At 39.2% G+C, this 19,256-nt stretch overlaps 1 protein-coding gene across 4 annotated transcripts in view; it reads right to left on the bottom strand.

The window, feature by feature from the left end:
* SCAPER (S-phase cyclin A associated protein in the ER) overlaps positions 1–19,256 on the bottom strand; it is a 146,936-nt gene that overhangs the window by 67,654 nt on the left and 60,026 nt on the right. For all 4 annotated transcript variants that reach the window (XM_082060839.1, XM_082060838.1, XM_082060840.1 and 1 more), the window contains 3 exons: positions 14,465–14,601; positions 10,243–10,308; positions 2,589–2,715 (listed from right to left, as the gene is read on the bottom strand). In XM_082060839.1, coding sequence (XP_081916965.1) covers positions 2,589–2,715; positions 10,243–10,308; positions 14,465–14,601 — 330 coding nt within the window. The remainder of the gene's footprint in view (positions 1–2,588; positions 2,716–10,242; positions 10,309–14,464; positions 14,602–19,256) is intronic.

Here is a 19,256-nt window from a genome sequence, read left to right as displayed (position 1 = left end):
AGATGTACCTCTGCCTGAGAGACAGATTTCTCAAATCGGACTATCTAGAAGATATTCCAATATAAAAGCCTTTCCGTTTACATTAAACAAACTCTTCTCGCAACACGGGTGAAATCACTTGGCCCCAAGCGCAGAACCTGTTTATGTCCAGCAGCCCAGGAAGGCATGTGAACCAAAACCAAGTCTGACCACAGTAATCGGGCAGGCATGCATCACCCTAGAATGTTCTCACATTGTAAAAGAAGTTCAGAAGTGAGAAAAAGCCTTATTCATCACAATGAAACACGACAGATGAAGACTAAGTCCAAAAAGGAATTGCTAGTCTGATTTGATTCTACCTGAAGGCAAAACCCAGTAAGAAACGGCCACCAGTCTTTTGTGTGGCTTCTGATTCAAGTTTGCATAAAGAATACACGCCCACCCTTCAATGCTGTTTTAGCACAGTCATGGAATTTGTAATGAACTGAGTAACCCTTCCTTCTGTTGAGAAATTTAATGGTATTTATTTTTCTTACATACAGTTACCAACAGTAGCTCAGCATTTTAGTTCATGGTTTGTAAAACAAATCTTTATTTCCCTGGTGAGACTGCATAATTACATTTTTCAGTCAGCACAAACAATTAACTGAAGAAAAATCCAAAGTTTCACAGTATGACTGAAAAGAGGGGTTTTTGGATCCATTTTATTTTACAATACTTCTGCATGACTACTTCTGAGCCTGAAGAATTTCTGCTAAGTAGCAAGGATCTATTGTAGTGAACTCTGTCCTCCCTCAGGGCAATTCTTTATTCAACCCAGGCCATTAGCAAGGGTAAATCAATGTTATCAGCTCACACACACTGACAGCTTGTGTGGTTCCCACTCCCTCATTCCTCCCCCCACATTATGGTATATTTTTATGCTCTCCAGGGAAATTCAATTAACAGTGCCAGTCTCCTCCTCTCAGTCGATGACTGACACCATCAAGGTTCTTTTCACCGCCCATTGACATGTAAGATGTGTCTGCTGATTTCTTGACTCGCAAGCTAACAAGAGAATTACTATCCACTTCTATAAATGACTATGTACAATCTGTGCCGTAAACACACTGACAGCTATTGAAATCAATCTTTCTTGACCTTATTGATTAGGACACTCAGATATAATAATACTTCTTCAGTGGCAGAGTAATGTTTTATGGGTAAAAACCCCAAATCAACAACAAAATAATGGATGCCTAATAATACTATCAAATTTATATTTTAATTCCCCACTGCAGACTCAACAAGCAATAAAATATTACAAACTATTGGTTAACACTTAGTTGCAATTCCTGTCTTATTTAAAAAAAAAAATCCAAAACCATCTGCTGATAAGAGGCCTGATACGACGTGACTTTCCACTAACAGTTTCCAATAACTATTTAGATAACTTTCAAACCAGAGATATCTTTTTATAGTCTTCATGCAACATGATTTCTATATTATGAAATAAATAACAAGTGAATTTTTCAATAATTGACGCAAACACTGCAAAATTTGAAAATGTCACAACTCTTTCAGAAAACACTATAAAATTTGATAAGCAGCTCTAAGTAATTAATAGAACACACCACAGAACCCCATGCATCCCAGGCATCAGTGTTTAAAAGCATATGCTATTAGCAATGGTGTTCCACACTAAGCTGTGAAAAGCATGGAGCACAGCTCTCATCTTCACAGACCCCAACTCTGAACCACAGTGATGCAACCCCTCCTCGGATTTCATTACTTTGTTTTCTTTCTGAACTACAGATGAATTACAGATATGAAAGAGAAGCATTTTCTAATGGTTAGAGAGAGAACAGAACATAACAGTCAAGCTGAAAACTCAAATACTGTGATGCTAATGGAGAAAAAAATGCGTTACAGGAGACAAAGCACTGTGGCAGCTCACCAATCATGACGAAACAGTAAAAAAGATACAAATGCTATGCTATCAGTTAAAATAATTCGACGTTTACCATAAAACAAAACAGGGTCTACAAACTTAGCCCTTTGAAAAACTTCAAAACATAGAAATATCCCATATATATGCACACTGTCCCTTCAATCTGCATCAACGACCTACTGAACGACCTACAGGCTTTGCTATACTCTGGGAAAACCAAACAGATCTGTGCTCCTTCAAAACTCAACTGGAACACCATAATACGGTGGTTGTAACAGCAAAGCTGGCTCAAATTCTTTCCTCTGCTCATTTTTTTGGCCCCTTATTGTAAAAGCTGTTTGTGGGTATGCACTATAAACTAGATGATTGAAATAGCCCAGGCTAAAAAAGTCCTAATGAAAGCACAGTGGAAGTACAGCTTGTCATACCCAGACAATCTAGCGTCAGTCAAGAGTGTTTTCGGCACTTCTGCAAACCTGCCTGTATAAAATCAGATGTCTAAGTAAAAGCATCCACAGCTGCACCCACCACAGAAAAGTGTAACAGCAAACACTGCTTCTTACACAGAGGTCATGTACTGATCGATTTGTTACAAACATTCCCAGATCCAAACTGGTGATATCTGAGGGCAACACAGTTTATAGGTTAATTGTAAGTTATATAGGAAAAGTCACAATACCTCTTTCTCCAGAATACGAGAGATCTCTCCTAAAGTCCTGTCCAGAGCAGAAACCTTGTTGTTCCCCACCGAGCAGCTATCCTGCATCTGGAGGTGCTTTAGGAGGTCTTTTGCTAACCGCTGTAACCTTCAACATTAAACAGAAAACAAAGATAAGCAAACTCTCCACATCATGTAAACTTTCATCTTGGTAATTAAACTCTAGTAAGTGAATTTCAAGAAAGCAGTCACAAAAATCTGTGTAAAAGTATTATTATAATCTATACCAAACAGCATGTAAAATACGAAATACAGCAAGAAGATCCAGTCGGCCTAGGGTGTCTATGACATTTCACTATCTGCTTTTTCAGGGAAGTGGCACAGGAATAGTGTGAGTAGTACAGCCATAAAGGTACTTCTTTATTAGCTATGTGTTTGTTTCGGTTGTTGTTCTATAATTTCCCTGTTCCCCCTCCATACTTTATCCTGCTAGGTTTTGCCATGTTAATTTTCAACATGGTTTCATCCTCTTTTTCTTCCCTCATTCAATCCTTTCCACTTAGCTGAGTAGTTCACTCTAGAGATGAGTAAGGGAAACAGAACAGCAGACTACTTGGCTAATTTCTTATGGGCGTCATAAAAGAAATGGCTCTTCAGGGTTATTCGAATAAGGGAAAAGTAGTGACTTTGCAGACTACCTCAGAAAGGGCATTTTATTAATGAGGGTCAGTAACGAAGCCAAGAGATGGGACAGATATAGACAAATGCTGGGATTCATTTCAATTTTACACATCCACATCTGTGCAATTTGCTTACACTCTCCTGCTAGTCAGGGAGGAGAAATACACAGTTCCAAGGCACCATGCATCTCATCTTCACATCTAAAATAAAGCAGTCACAACAGTGGATCCCTCTTTGCCCTGAGTGCGAAGTCAGTAACCAGCTCAGATGTAACTTTGACATCTGTAGACGCGTTAAGGCACATGATACAAATGCTAAACGCAGTCCCTGAACTGGAGACTGAGAGCAGCAGGGAGGACGTATCAGTCAGTACTTGCCATGTATTTGTCAGTCATTGTCAATCTGCTACCGGCTGCTCCTCGTCACAGGTGCAGCATTTGGGGGACCTTTGGTTTGATCTGCTGAGCAATTTGTACTGAAGTGGGAAGAAGATGGTAACTGAGCAGAAGGACTGGGAGAAATACTGTTATAGAAGCAAACACAGCCCATAGGAAGGACAAGAGAGAGGAAGGGTATCAGTGCTTATAATGAATGCTTATCATCAGTGTGAAAGTGCCAGAAAGCATTCACAAAGTGACCACAGAGTAATGGCAAATAGAAAATTACATTAAGTAGGCTCCCAGAGGCAAGAAAGGAGACGGAATGGCTGGGGAATGCACCACAATAGTCCCATGTATTAAAAAAAAAATTGGGCAAGAATAGAGAGTTCAAGTTAATCAACAGGAAACAGGTACTCTGTACCTTTTCTTTGAAAAAATTAGAGCCTTGTTAAAAGCTTTCAAGAGACTCTGCAAATACATGTATGTTTTAAAAGTACAAATAAAAATGATTTGCAGAATTTTGAGTCTTGGAAATCTTATCATCTGGTCAGCTGAATCCGCTAATATTCAGCCAGGATTTTTCTATGACAAGAAAAATAAAAGGAGATTATGTCTTGATGAGATTTTCTGCACTGCTATTTCCTCTGTGGAAAATGAGGTTGGAGGAAACCTCTGTCTAAGTCAGTGAGCCACGAGCCAAAATCAGAAAGAAAATTAGAAGCCCAAACACAAATAACAGCAGGACTTGTGCAGTAAATCAGACGACCACTAACTCTGCTGAGCATAAAGACTGGATTGCCGCACCAACGAAGGCAAATTGCTGCAATCCAGGAAGATGATCGAGAAGCCAAGTGTTTCAGGTGTTCTCACAGAACATGATTTAGAATACCTGTTCCCCTGGCAATATCCTAATGCATTAAGCAAAAATAAAGACTTCCTCTCTTTGAAACATCTAACCAAATTCCGTGATTAAAGCATATATAAAGCACCACAAAACCCCCACCACACTATATTGTAACTTCATCTGACAGCAGACAGCAAGATGGGTTTCCATTTGCTTCATTTCAGATCACAGGAATGGAATTCAACCAGGAATAACCACAAGGCTAAAGAAAGAGACTTTCCTAATCTACATCAGGCATCAGCATACAAAATGTGTAAGGTTTACCAAAACACTACACACAAGGACTCAAACAGAAAATAATTGTCTTATGCTGTTACTTCTGTTGACAAATTTCCTTTCATTCTCTTCAGTCTGTAAAGATGCTACATAAGTTAAAATGTCACGTTCAGTTTCTGTCCTCAGTTAAAAAAAGATGCTGTATAACAACACACTAACTCTCAATGAAAAGCTTCCAGGTTTCCATTTCTTCTATAAGTCTTTCAAGACACTTTTACCAAAATTCAAATTTTCTAAGTGTGTGTTCAGCATCACACAGTAAGAAACATGAAGAATAAACATTCAGTTCTGCCACATTAAAGAATTACCTCTTACATCCTCACATCCTCACTGTATGTTGGTCTTCTGCCAAAGAAAGGTAATGTACGCTATGTGATCACATGGGGAAGAGAAGGGAAATAAAAACTCCCTCCTCCCATTTTAATTCAATATCCTTTATACTGACTTCTTGGCACTGTCGAACAAATAAGAATAACTTGAGGACTGTTCCAAAGGACTAAAAATCTGTGGAAATTCACTTATGCTTGGATATAGAATTTATCATTGATATGAACAGATTTGGGAAGAGAAAACTCTTTGTACCTATTGTATTCCTTGTATAATATATGTAAGCACCATAGATTAACAGAGCGTAGTATCATCATCTGATCCACTGACTGTGTGGAAATACTGTTGAGTCCAATTCCAAACGTTTCAAGACAATTATTTAATCTTCCTTCTGTCCCCAATTTGCATCTCTCCAAGGCTTATTAGCTGTGCAAGGAATGATAAATGACTGAAAATTTATTGGGCTAAATAAAAGGGAAACTTAAGTCAATGTCTTTTTCCTTACAGTTATATACATCTCACTAATTAAGATTTTAATATTGCCCACAAACAGATATTTCAGAATGCAGAAGAAAGATCAGAAAGGATATATGGCACTGATTGGTCTTGGAACGTTACCATGACATTACCTGATCTTTCTGCACTCCAAATGGGAAAATGAGGGTAATTTATATCAAAAGTTTATATAGCAAGTATATAAACAAAATTAAAACAAAGCACTGTATGAATTAAAGGTTTCTTTTTAGCATGGGCTTAATATTTTTAGCAGGTTTAATATATTTTATAGGCTAATGGAAAAAGATCTCTGCTAATATTTATAGGTCACATTTCATCTCTAGAAAAAAAGCCCTGAAATAGTAACATCAATGTATTTTAGCACTTCCGCATTTAAATCCATGATTTCTTGGCTGTACGCTGGATGTATGCGAGGCAGGATTAGCGTGACTGGGCAGAGCGCTGGGTTCTGTGCGGTTCGTGCTCCCGGCCGGCGCTGCCGAGGGCGGCCAGACGCCAGCCCCACACACAGCCCCGATTCTTCCCCATCCAGCCCGTGCCTGGAGAGAACTGAGAAGGTCTGTGGCAGCTCCTGCACGGCCCTAACAGGGAGTCACGCTGTATCCTCGGGAAGCAACGCACGGCCCCTGCGCTATTCTGCATGGCTGCAGCCTGAGCCCCGCGGCAAGGGTAGTATACACGGTGGCACACGTGGCATCCTGCGATCGCTCTAGGTGTGCAATGGAAAACACCACTCTGCACCCTGACATTGACCATAACACTGCCAGCCATGAAATATCTGCAGCTTCACACACCTTCTTTTGTTTTTGAAAAACGATGAAAAATTCCTATAACTAATATTTCCGGAACTTATTTATATGTATTACCAATGTAAAGCTTGGAAAGCACCTGGATCAGTGCTTCTTTAACTCACAAGGTTTTATAAATCTGCAAACCATAAACTAACAGGAACTACTAAAACAGTCTATGAGCTGCAGCAGGAAATCAGTGGTCTCATAGTATTAAGGTGGCTTAATCTTAAAGATGATCTAAAAAAGCTTTTTACCTGCCAAAGACTAATTCTGGGTTCTGTCTTTCTTCTGCAACAACTGACAACACAACTAAGAACTAAAATCAGATAAGAAATTGCATTCCATAAATGGTTTTACTTGATTGTGAAGACACAATAAATTTGGAGGGAAAGGAGTGAGCAAAGAAATGTGGTATAAGCAAAGAAGCATAAAAGAAAGTTATAGTTAATTCTTTTGTTCTAAAACACATTTGCTTCTGCTAAGCAAACAAATCTATCAGCTGTGCCACATTTTTAATGGAATTAGAAAAAAACTTTTTCATTTTTTAAATTCCACAGCCCACTAAGTTAGAAGTATTATCTGTTCATTAGTATACTTACACTCCAATCTAAGCACCTCAAACCCTCCTTTGCAATAAGCAAAAAGTACTGGCATTTATTTTGACACAAAGAACACATTTAGCGCATGCCATATTTACCCCTTTTGTTCTCTGATATGACTTTTCTCAACAACTTCACAGATCTCCCGAGAGCTGTTAAGACTCCTGCTATTGGCAGGAGGTTGCGCTCTCTCAGCCAGGTACAGTAGCAGTTCATATTTGCTCCGTACAGCACACTGTGTTCTGGCTAAAAAGGCAATCATTACCTACTTTCAGAGCTTCTCAAAGCAATAATGTTTCAGTGGAGATCTACTACTGTTTGTTTCTTTCAGCTAATTCTTCTTACTGTTGCCATGAGTTAAGGATTCTGTACTTTGTTCTGTTTCAAAGGTGTTTTCCTATTCATTTTGCCTGTATTAAGAACATGTTTCTCATGTAAACAGATACGGTCTGGGCTAAAACTCTGGCCTCCAGAAATTTCTTGCCACCTCTTACAGAAAAAGATAAAACTAGCCTTCCCTGTCCTTCTTCCATTTTGTATTATGTATTGTGCAGACAAATTGTAAGAGAAATAAACTAGGCTTCTGGTTGACTCAGAGACAGTCAGCCCTCTTCCTTCTTAAAAAGTCAGTTCTGACCTGAACTCCTATTGTTACCCCATTGTAGAGCCCTAACAGTGGCAATAAAGGAGGGAAATGAGAAAGCAGATGGAACAGAAGATTCTGCCTGAAAGCACACCAGTATTTCACTAAGTGAACTGAAACTAAAATGGTAAATTCAGGATCAGTCATGAGATTACAAAAAAAAAAAATCTGAGTTTCTGTTGCACTGCAATTGAGACACAACTGAGCAAAGTACATCACTGATAATCAGAAGTCAAAAAAAACCTGAAGTGGAAGCACTACAGCTTATCAGTATTTTCAAAGTCACTCACCACACATTTCTGCTTCCTGACAACTAGATCCTAAGGTGGTTTTGCTTTTTTCTTTTTCTGGTAGCAAAGAAAAGCAAAACACAGAAGCTACAAATCTAAAAGTCTTAATCTGCCATGAAACTAATCTTGAAAACTGAACTGCTGATTATTAAGAAATGAAGCCAACAAGTGAACCTTCCTCCTCCATGTGTTTATGCAGGTGTGCCATCTGGTGGAGACGTTTCACCTTCTTATGTCAAACCTCAGTGATGGATTTTTATGACTTTAAAACACATGCTGAGATTCAGCAGCAGGTTTTCAAACTGCTGGAAGGACTGTGTGAAGGATAAGGCATATGGGCTAGTTGTATATCCAACCAAGGAAGCCTAACAGCAAGGATCTGAACAGCTTATCATTCTGGTACCGAGACGGACAGCAATCAACAACCATCTTTTCCATGCTATTTATGACCCTGTAGATCTGTGTAACATAACCCCACTAAAACTTCCTCCCATTACCATATTTTTCTCCAGAATGGGAAATACTAGTATACCAAGTCCCTAATACAGAAGTTATTGCAGAAATCAATCCTTATTTCCTTTCCTGTCTTCTCTGAACCTCAAACAATTCTAGCATATATTTTCTGAGATGAAGAACCAGAACTGCACCTAGTATTCACAAGATGTAGATGACCTAGGCATTTGTACATAATGACATTCTTTGTTCTGTTTTTGCTCTGTTGTAAATAATTTTAAGAAAGGATTTCCTTTAACCACTAGGAGTACTGAGCTGATAGTTTCTTGGAACTACCTATCACTTCTGAAAATCCAAAGCCCACACTTTGCATGTGGCTGCAGAACTCTATCAGTAACCTCCCTACTCTGCGAACACTGAACATCACAGAATCACAGAATGTCAGGGGTTGGAAGGGACCTCAAAAGCTCATCCAGTCCAATCCCCCTGCCAGAGCAGGAACACACAGACACAGGAAGGTGTCCAGGCGGGTTTGAATGTCTCCAGAGGAGGAGACTCCACAACCTTCCTGGGCAGCCTGGGCCAGGCTCTGTCACCCTCAGTGGGAAGAAGTTTCTTCTCAAATTTAAGTGGAACCTTTTGTGTTCCAGTTGGAACCCATTACCCCTTGTCCCACCGTTGTTTGTCGCCGAGAAGAGCCTGGCTCCATCCTCGTGACACTCACCCTTTAGATATTTGTAAACATTAATGAGGTCACCCCTCAGTCTCCTCTTCTCCAAGCTCAGGAGCCCCAGCTCCCTCAGCCTTTCCTCATAAGGGAGATGCTCCACTCCCTTCAGCATCTTTGTTGCCCTGCACTGGACTCTCTCCAGCAGTTCCCTGTCCTGCTGGAACTGAGGGGCCCAGAACTGGACACAATGTTCCAGATGTGGTCTCCCCAGGGCAGAGCAGAGGGGCAGGAGAACCTCTCTCGACCTACTAACCACCCCCCTTCTAATCCACCCCAGGATGTCATTGGCCTTCCTGGCCACAAGGGCACAGTGCTGGCTCATGGTCACCCTGCTGTCCACCAGGACCCCCAGGTCCCTACACTGCTCGACATACATTCTACTTCTTTTTGTTTTTTTAACTGATTTCTACTTAGGCTACAGCTATATTGTTTCTTTTAAAATCTTGGGTGATAGACCTTATCAAAAGCTTTTTGGAAATCCAAATATTCTGCATGTTTGGCAACCAGTTTCAATGGAATCAGAACACATAAGCTGAGAAATTTGCCGTTTCCAACTAAGAAGGAGTAATTTGCCAGTGATAATAGGTCTTGTTGTAATCTTGTTACTCAACTGTTTTCATCTGTGCTTTATCCTATGTAATAAAAAGGTCAGTTCTTTAAAAAGCTCAGTGTCAGATTAAGACATCTGTGCATTAAAATATCTGTGCTTTCACCTTATGAACCTGACCAAATGGAGGCCAAACATAAGATTTTCAGTCCCACAATTCCAGTGCTGTATTTTCACCATGAGTTTTGAAGTACGAAGCTGGAACCTTCTTGCTTCCAGGTAAGAAAAGGATGAGCATATGTTCTCTTTACTATCGCATGTTACATGGTTAAACACATACAGTGCCTTCAGAAAAAACTGCCTTTATAAGGTCTGTCCTTTTGTATTAGAAACTGGTCTGTAATTCAAGATGCCAGTATGCCCCGTATTGAGTGAGGACCTTACTACACCTGCTCCACCGGAAATTTCAGAAGCATTTCTGCTACAGACAGGGGAAAAAAAAGTGTACGTCTAAAAATACATAAAGTTAAATGCTTACTTGACTTTAAATGGAGAATCAGAGACAGCATTTTTTGCTTCCATCAAACTCTCATATTCCTTCGCCCTGGAGGAGAAAATATTCGTTATTATTGACTATTCTCTAAAGTGTACAAGCAAGATAACTGTAACCTTTGGGTTTTTCCTGTTTCACAGTAATGCATGGCACTACTGCCAATTGTGCCGTCACGATCCACACTGATGCTTAATTATTGGCTATTAACAATTCATTATTAAAATTACTACTTTATAATAACATCAGCACACAAATGGTGTATTTAACTTTCCAAACGGCAGAAAATAGTATAGTGATTCATATAACTACAGTATCCTACTGCTTATTATGAAATCATATCACGTTTATCTGATGAAAATATTAGTAATTTAGACACAAAGTGCAGATCAGAAGATCACCACGTCAGAGAGATTAGAACTAACATATAAATAATTCGTTATATTTACAGGTACAAGAGTATTTTTTTATGTAACTAATGACCTCATTGTAACATAATGAACCTTGTTAGGCATACAGCATAGAAGTAAACACCTCCACCAATGACTGTTTTACTGCTGGAAATAGAAACACAAGCCTCTTTGGTCCCTTAAAAGTATTATTGACACTGGCCACATGCCAAAAAGTAGGAAAAGGGAGAGGAGACTTTTTTCTCCACTGTTTTGACTCCACCCACCCTGTGCCAACAGGTAAAAATCATCACCAGCTCATCAAGCAAAACAGGATGCACAGGGGTGATCCTGTCACCCTTTCTAACAACATACACACACGAAGTAAAATTAACCCGAATACTACAGTGATGCAGAAAAATTCAGTTCTCAGAGACAGAGCCCTGTGATGAAAAAACACCCAGCAGATAGTAAAAGCATCTAGTTGTCAGAAATTTTGACAATTGCTCTTAGAATTTTTATTCTGAAATTAAGACTTGACAGATGCAACGGGGATCTCTAGGGACTTCAGGGAGATGTGCTGTTCAAACCTCTTGAGGTTGTGTTCTCACATGAACAAGTGGTGATGCCACTCATGGCTCACAAAATCCTTCAAAAAAGCTGTGTATGCACACCTGAAGGAAGCTGAACTGGCACGCTGGACTAAACCTGTCAGTGGGTATGTGATCTGGCTCTACCAAGACAGAAACAGAAAAAAATCTGCCTCAGTGCCACTTTCCCCCATAAAAATGCTGTTTCCTATTAATTTCCAAGGTATTCTGAACATTAACTGCTGTCATTTGATATTCTTTGCCAGCTTTACAAATGTCCAATTGTTTTTTTCAAATCGAAGACTTTGACAGTGGCTTCCAATGGGAAACATGTTTCATTGCTGCACTGCAAAAAAATATTATTTAGCAAAGATTTAATTCCCATAATTCCTCTCAGATACATATACTGCATGTTTCTTTATCTTTTCTGCTCACCCAAGTGGATCAAGTTTTCCAAAGCTCCTCAAATTTTCCCTCAGCTTGCTTAACCTATACAACTTATGCTACATGCAAATATTGTTACATTACCACTAGCTCTGATTTATGGATCATTAATAAAGCTATTAATCACAACTGAATTTAGTATTAAACATGAAGGTGAGATTCCTTTATTAACCTTTTGCCTTCTTTCCTGCCTCTGTGCCAGAAACAACATGTTTCAGCTTTGAGTTTTGTACAGGCAAGTCAAACATGAATAATTGCCTAAAATATCTGTTACTAAATGAACATGACTGGAGTGCTTTAAATCCACTGCAAAACACACCTCCACTGTATATACTTCCTACACACTACCCCTCTATCGCTTGAGGTTTGCTTCCATCAAGCCTCTTTTTGCCATGGGGGTACCAAAGTATTCTTCTGCTGGCAGCACACACATGTTAACCTGAGATAATTTACTCAGCTATATATCAGTTGTTACTATAGCACCAGTTTAATGGCTTAGGTTATAAATATAATTAATAAGACTAACAAAACTCAACATATCTAATAACCCATTGATCACAATTTGTCCCCTCATTCACCTTTGCCCTTCATTGCTTTGATACTGTAATAGTGATTTAAGATCTAGAAACTCAGCAGAGCAACAGGAACCTATTTGAATGCAGTTACTTATTTTTTAGAGTTTAAAATATCACAGCTTCCTAGAAACTGAAATGAACGTAAAATTTCAAGTCTTGAGGTATAAAAGGGTTTGTTATAACAATTTTTTTTCTAGAGAAGTGGAATAGTTGCAAATATGTACTAAAACATGGTTCATAGATAATCTGCTAAGACCTGTGAAACTATGTGCGTTATCAACATCAAACTTTCTTCACCTTCAAACCATCCTCAATAAAATAATTAAGTTCTTTAACTATATATTCCACCTAAATTTTGAGCTGACTCTGAGCAGTAAGCAGCTAGCTATCTGCTGGTAGTACTGTCCAGAGTGTTGGGCAGAAACATACTAGACATCACCTACATTATTTAATTTAGTATGTCGTATTGTAATTTGGAGGTTATTGCTTTAATTGCTTTAGCCACATAACTTAAGATGATCCCCTTTCCCTTGCTGAACATGGTAAACCTCCCCACCTCACCGGTAATAAACTTACATGCAGTATTTGCCATTTCTGTGCCTATTACTATAACTCAAGTGTCAATTATAGTAACTGTAGAAGACTGGCAAGACTCGTATGGCTAAAATTAATTTCCCAAATGGATTTTCTCCCCCCGCTCATCAATTTGTTGTTTGAAATTCCATGGAGCGACCTTTGCCTCATTTTGCTATTGGACATTTTTATTAGTAAGTCTTTTATGTTAACATTAGAAAACTCATGGTGAAATGTTCAACTTAACTCTCAGTTATTGTCAAGGACAGTAATCCCATCAAAAAGTTTAGTCACCCTGTCAAACTAAAAACAAGCTTAATGAACATGAATTTCATGTCTCACCAATACAATTATTCTTAGATTTTGAAACTTCGACTGTATTTTTCAGTAGTATACCACCTTTGGAAAATGATGCCCCTTTATTATTACTGTTGTACTTATAATTTTTGATGACGAATATGCTGATTCACCCAGCAGTCTGACACATTAGAACTGAAAATGTTCTGAAAAAGCTTTTCAACTATCCGTGCCAATAGCAAACTATTATTTGAGCTTGTATTCCTTGGTGTGACAAACCTTTGACTAAATTCAACAGAAGCAGCTCTTGAAAAAGAAGCACAATTGGACCAAATAACTGCATTAAATCAACAGGTAATAGGAATCACTCTTCACCTTGAGCCATCAGAAACCTGGAAGACTATGTTATCCAGTTTCAACAATGCCTTCTGATGTGGTATTCAGATAGTGGATTTGCTCATCCACAGAGGAAAACAATCAGAAACAGTAATACATTATAAAAGTATTGTGTTTTGAATACTAATGTGCCATTATTAGCACTATTATGAGTTAATAAAATATTCCATTTTTACCATAGCTCTAAAATTCCATTAAGGTGTTTTTCTCTTATTTGTAAACCTTCTTGCTTAAAAACTAGGTAGAGGAAATCTCCAACAACGATTCTTATATTCTGAGAAGTATTTTTAGAGACAAATGCAAAAATATGTTACAATATTCAGTGAAGTATTAACCTCAGCTGGGGAGTATTCAGCTATGAAGACCGACACCGCCAGTTCGTGATACAATGATGTCCTGCATATCATACTGATTTGCAGATGCCACTTTTTATACTAATAACAAATTGCAGGTCTGACAACTCACTTTCCATTTGAAGATATTTTTAACTTTCTTTTTGTTGTGACAGGCAACAAAAAATGATTAAATTTAGTCCTGGGATTTGACACTACAGCAGGCTGACTTCTATTTGTTGATTACTATTGATTTTCTTTGATACTTCATTTAAAAATCAATAGCTAGAAAGAAAAATAGGCATGGTTTACACAAATTTAAACATGCTATTGTATGCTAGGAGAGGCTACAGTTTTGGCAGGGCACTGGCATCCAATTATGAGAAAAGCTCTTAACAGGTGAAACCAAGGGCTCCAGATCGATATTCAGTTTTCTTTCTCAATCAGAGAAAGTGGCCATAAATTAGGCTCATCAGTATTATTTTCTAGACACTCCCAAAGCAAATAATTTTACCATTTTTTTCAGCCTTCCACTGCACTCATACTAAAGGACAAAAGGTAAAGTTTAGAACAAAACTTAAAGAAAAAGAAAATTAAAAAGAAATCTGAACTACCTGGAGTTCATCCGTGCCTTCAGCTTTTTGGCTTTCTTTTTCGTTTTTTGTTTCTCCTCTCCATCTTTTAATGGTTCCACAGGAACAGAACTCTCAATCACAATATCCACGATGTACTTTTTCAATGACAGGTGCTCCTGCAGAAAATATTGAAATAATATTTAATCTTGGAGATGATAGATTATCTTCCCAGGAAACAACAATGCTAAATTTTTAACAAAAGGTTAACAAATTGAAGAAAAATTTTAAAACAGATTTTTAAACTGGAAAGAACATATCATGGGTATTTTGCAATAAAGAAAGGTAAAAGAGAATAAATGTTGTCTCTCATCCTGAGGAAACCATTACCTAACAGGTATGAACTCCAGTTGACATCCTCTTCCTTCTCCAAGCTGCATGAAACCGATGCCCTGCCCTACCAACACAACTCCTTATACTAGAAGAACTAATCCCTTCATTGTTGATTATTTTAATCCTTCATGAAAACACCAAACTCCTCTTAATTTTTGTTAAAATACATTGAAAGTACTACTTGCAATGTTACCATTTGTTGATAGGAATATTACTTTTTCTCTCACATTAAGAAATTTGCACTGAAGTGAAATACTGGTAAAATCCTGGTTGCCCACAGAAGACACACTTTAATTTTAAAATAGTACAGCTTTTGCATAATGGAATCCAAGAAAAGTGAATGTCATTACACCATGTGATTTTTAAATAAATTATTTGTTTCAAGATTTCTTTAAATATTACCAAAAAAAATTCCTGTTTCCTCAGAGGTACTTTGAGCAAAAATCCAAGGCCTACATTTAAAATAGTTATAATTTAGAGATTAATAACCAACAAAGCTATTCCCCTAAAGCTGTTTTCAATTTTGATTGACTGATGCTACCCATGAATAGACAGGTAGGTGCCTGTAACAATTCCAGTGACCTTGCCTTTGTTATATTTCATTCAATTTTTCCCTGCCCAACTCTCCAGCCTGTCCAGGTCTCTGGATGGCAGCACAGCCTTCTGGCATGTCAGCCACTCCTCCCAGCTTGGTGTCATCAGCAAACCTGCTGATAGTACACTCTATTGCCTCGTCCAAATCATTGATGAATATATTGAATACTGCGGGCCCCAGTACTGACCCCTGAGGCACTGCACTAGATACAGGCCTCAACTGGACTCCGCCCCATTGACCACGACTCTCTGGCTTCTTCCCTTCAGCCAGTTCCCAGTCCACCTCACTACCCGATCATCCAGACCGCACTCCCTCAGTTTAGCTGTGAGGATGCTGTGGGAGACTGTAACAAATGCCTTACTCAAGTCAAGGTAGATCACATCCACTGCTCTGCCATCATCCATCCATCTTGTTATGTCCTCATAAAAGTCAATGAGGTTGGTCAAGCACAACATCCCCTTGGTGAAGCCACGCTACTGCCCCTAATGACCCTCTTATCCCTGATATGCCTTGAGATGGCACCAAGGAGAAGTCGTTCCATCAGTTTCCCAGGGATGGAGGTGAGGCTGACCAGTCTAGAGTTACCCAGGTCCTCCTTCTTGCCCTTTTTGAAGACTGGAGTGACATTTGCTTTCCTCCAATCCTCAGGCACCTCTCCCGTTTCCCAAGACTTGGCAAAGATGATGGAGAGCGGTCCAGCAATGACCTCAGCCAGCTCCCTCAGCACCCAAGGGTGCATCCCATCCGGACCCATGGATTTATGGATGTCCAGATTGCCTAACTGCTCCCTAACCCAGTCCTCATCAACCCAGGCAAATTCCTCCATTGTTCTGCCTTCCTCTGGGTCCTCAGCGGTACGGGGCTCCTCAGGACAGCTCCGGCAGAGTAGACAGAGACAAAGAAGGCATTCAGTAACTCTGCCTTCTCTGTATCTTCTGTCACCAGGGCACCCACCTCGTTCATCACTGGGCCTACTTTGCCTCTGGTGTTAGTTTTATCTGCCACGTATTAGAAAAAGCTCTTCCTGTTGTCCTCGACCCCTCTCGCCAGGTTTAATTCTAAGGAGGCCTCAGCTTTCCTGGTTGCCTCCCTACACCCTCTGACAACAGCCTTATCTTCTCCCCATTTGGCCAGCCCCTCCTTCCATGATCTAGAAACTCTCCTCTTCCACTTGAGCATACCCAGCAGTTCCCAGTTTAACCACGCAGGTCTCCTGGCTCCCTTCCTTGACTTCTTATGTGTCAGGATGCTCTGATCTTGTGCCCGGTAGAAACAGTCCCTGAACACTAACCAACTATCTTGGGCCCCTTTACTTCAAGCAGCCTTGCCCATGGCATTTCCCCTAGCAATTGCCTGAAAAGGCCAAAGTTTGCCTTGCTGAAATCCAGGGTTGCAATTGTGCTTGCTATCCTGCTCCTGCCACATGAGATCCTGAACTCCACCATCTCATAGTTGCTGCAACCAAGGCAGCCCTTGACCTTTACCGCTTCAACCAGACCCCCCTTGTTAGTGTGGATGAGGTCCAGCAGTGCACCTCTTCTAGTCGGCTCCTCCACCCTTTGCATCAGAAAGTTCTCGTCAAGGCACTGGAGGAACCTCCTGGACTGTGGCTGGCCGGCCAAGTAGTCCTTCCAGCAAACATCAGGGAAGTTAAAATCCCCCACCACAACCAGGGCCTGTGACTGTGAGGCTGCCCTCAGTTGTCTGTAGAGGCCTCATCAACCTCTTCACCCTGATCTTGTGGCCTATAATAGATGCCCACAATAGTATCACCCTTGCCAGCCTGCCCCTTAACTTTCACCCAATTAGTCTACTTCACTTGAAAAATGTATAACTGGATGTTCTTCATGATACTGCAACATCCTTCTATGCTAAGACAAGACTGACAGACACACTGAGGCTTATGTTTGTTTTCTTGCAGAACAATGAACACATTATGAAGTATAGCTCGCCATTGTGTACTAAGATAATTCATCCTTGAAAATGATTAGTGCCACAATAAGATGTGGCTCTTCCTTCCTTTTTGCTAAGTATCCTTAAAAATTCAAACTAAAAAGCAAAGTGTTAAAAAATTTATAGACAATATTTTCCAGAAAACAACCTATATTTTCTTCCACCAATTCAGGAAAATATTATGGCTGTTGAAAACAAAATAAATCTCTGTGAAATTTCCTGGAAAAAGACCATTTAGATTTTGTAAAGCATCGCTGCATGACGTAACCTAGCAATATATATTTGGTCAAAATAGTAATTGAAATTTCTATCTTAAATCATATGAATGAAAAATGACTACTAAATTAATAGTGGACATAAGAAGTTGAGCATAATAATCTAAGCAAACTCTAAAAGCAACACTAGTTTCAACTTTGCTACACTACCTACCCTGTATAACTCCCACTATATCTGAATATTTTTTCCTCAATGGATTGTCCAAGTGGTTCAAACCATGGATGCTGCTATATCCATATGTAACGTAATTCTAACAGCTTTTGTAAGCATTTTCTTCCCTCTTAATATTCTGTATATACACATCTTGTCATCTGAGATCTTTAAAAAAATCAAGGCATATAGACATAATTTTTATGTAACACTGAAGACATTTTTAGGAGAACTGAAATAAAATTCCTGTACAAGTTTCAGTACTTCATTTACAAGAAAGGTGATGCGAACTAACATTAAATGCACATCAAAGCAGACAAGATAGAAATTGGATTATTTACAAAAAATGCCTTTGCTTTCCCTCTTTTCCCTCCATCCTCAACTGTTCTTTTAGTCACTGAGAATCCAGAAGCTTTCCAAAGGGAACAGATGGGTCTCATCTACAAACTACAAGAGAAATGTGTGTTTCCAAAACCATTATAACTAAAACTAATAAGGTCACCCATTAAATCACATTCTTGCTGGTTATTGCCTAGTCCCATTCAACTGCCTCAAACAGAAAAACTACCCAGTTCATTTCTCATCTTCAGGTTGATAATTTTAGTTGACTAAGTACTTCTTATAACCAAGTTTCTCTATACACTGAATTACAGTTCTCTTTCTTACATGACACATTTATATTACAAGGATTATAGCATTGCTATAAATATTTTCTGAAATAAAGTCATTTTTTCAGACTCTAGAACAAACATTATTGCAAATTTTCTCCATGAAAAGTATAGCAAATACTACAAAATGCTGAAATGCTACACAGTTGAGTACGGTCCACTTTGGTTTGGATGAGGAAAACCCTGCCATAAACTGGATTCTGATCCTCGGTGATCCATACAAAATGCAACAGCTGGAGAACAAATTTCCTGACTGATGCCCTCTTCATACAATGCTCATTCACAAGATCAATACTCTTGCCTAGCTCTCCCCATTTAATGTCAACAACATCCATATATCTGACCTTGACAAATGAAATGCTGGATACATAAGTATTTATCAAACCAGGACACAACTGCAAAATTAATTTTTCTACCCAGTTTCTTTGACTATGACACTTTTGGCTCTCTGTATTACATATAAGTTACTACTCATTTCACTACTCAGCAAATATTCCTAGTAACATTATTAAATTGCGATGTAAAGTGTGCCAAACAGAACTCTCCAAACAAAATCTCCTCATTCTAAAATGAGGAGTGAGCATAGTACAAAACACTTCTTTCCCTTTCCTTTATGTAAGTGTTGCCTTTTTATGAATTCTGCCTGGGGCAAGATCGCATAGGTAGGACAGTATTGCAGTAAAGCATCTGCATTTGCTCAAGCTGAGGAGAAAATCCCAGCCTGGCATTTGTTGCTGTGGGGCGGTCAGAACGCTGCATCCTCGGTTCTCCTGGGCCACGCGGCTCCTCGCTGGCTCCC

This window comes from Streptopelia decaocto, assembly GCF_964273445.1.
Source record: "Streptopelia decaocto genome assembly, chromosome: 9".
In the NCBI taxonomy this organism is placed as follows: Eukaryota; Metazoa; Chordata; class Aves; order Columbiformes; family Columbidae; genus Streptopelia; species Streptopelia decaocto.
Note: the sequence above shows the minus strand (reverse complement) of the source record. Positions and strands in the feature narration are given on the sequence as shown.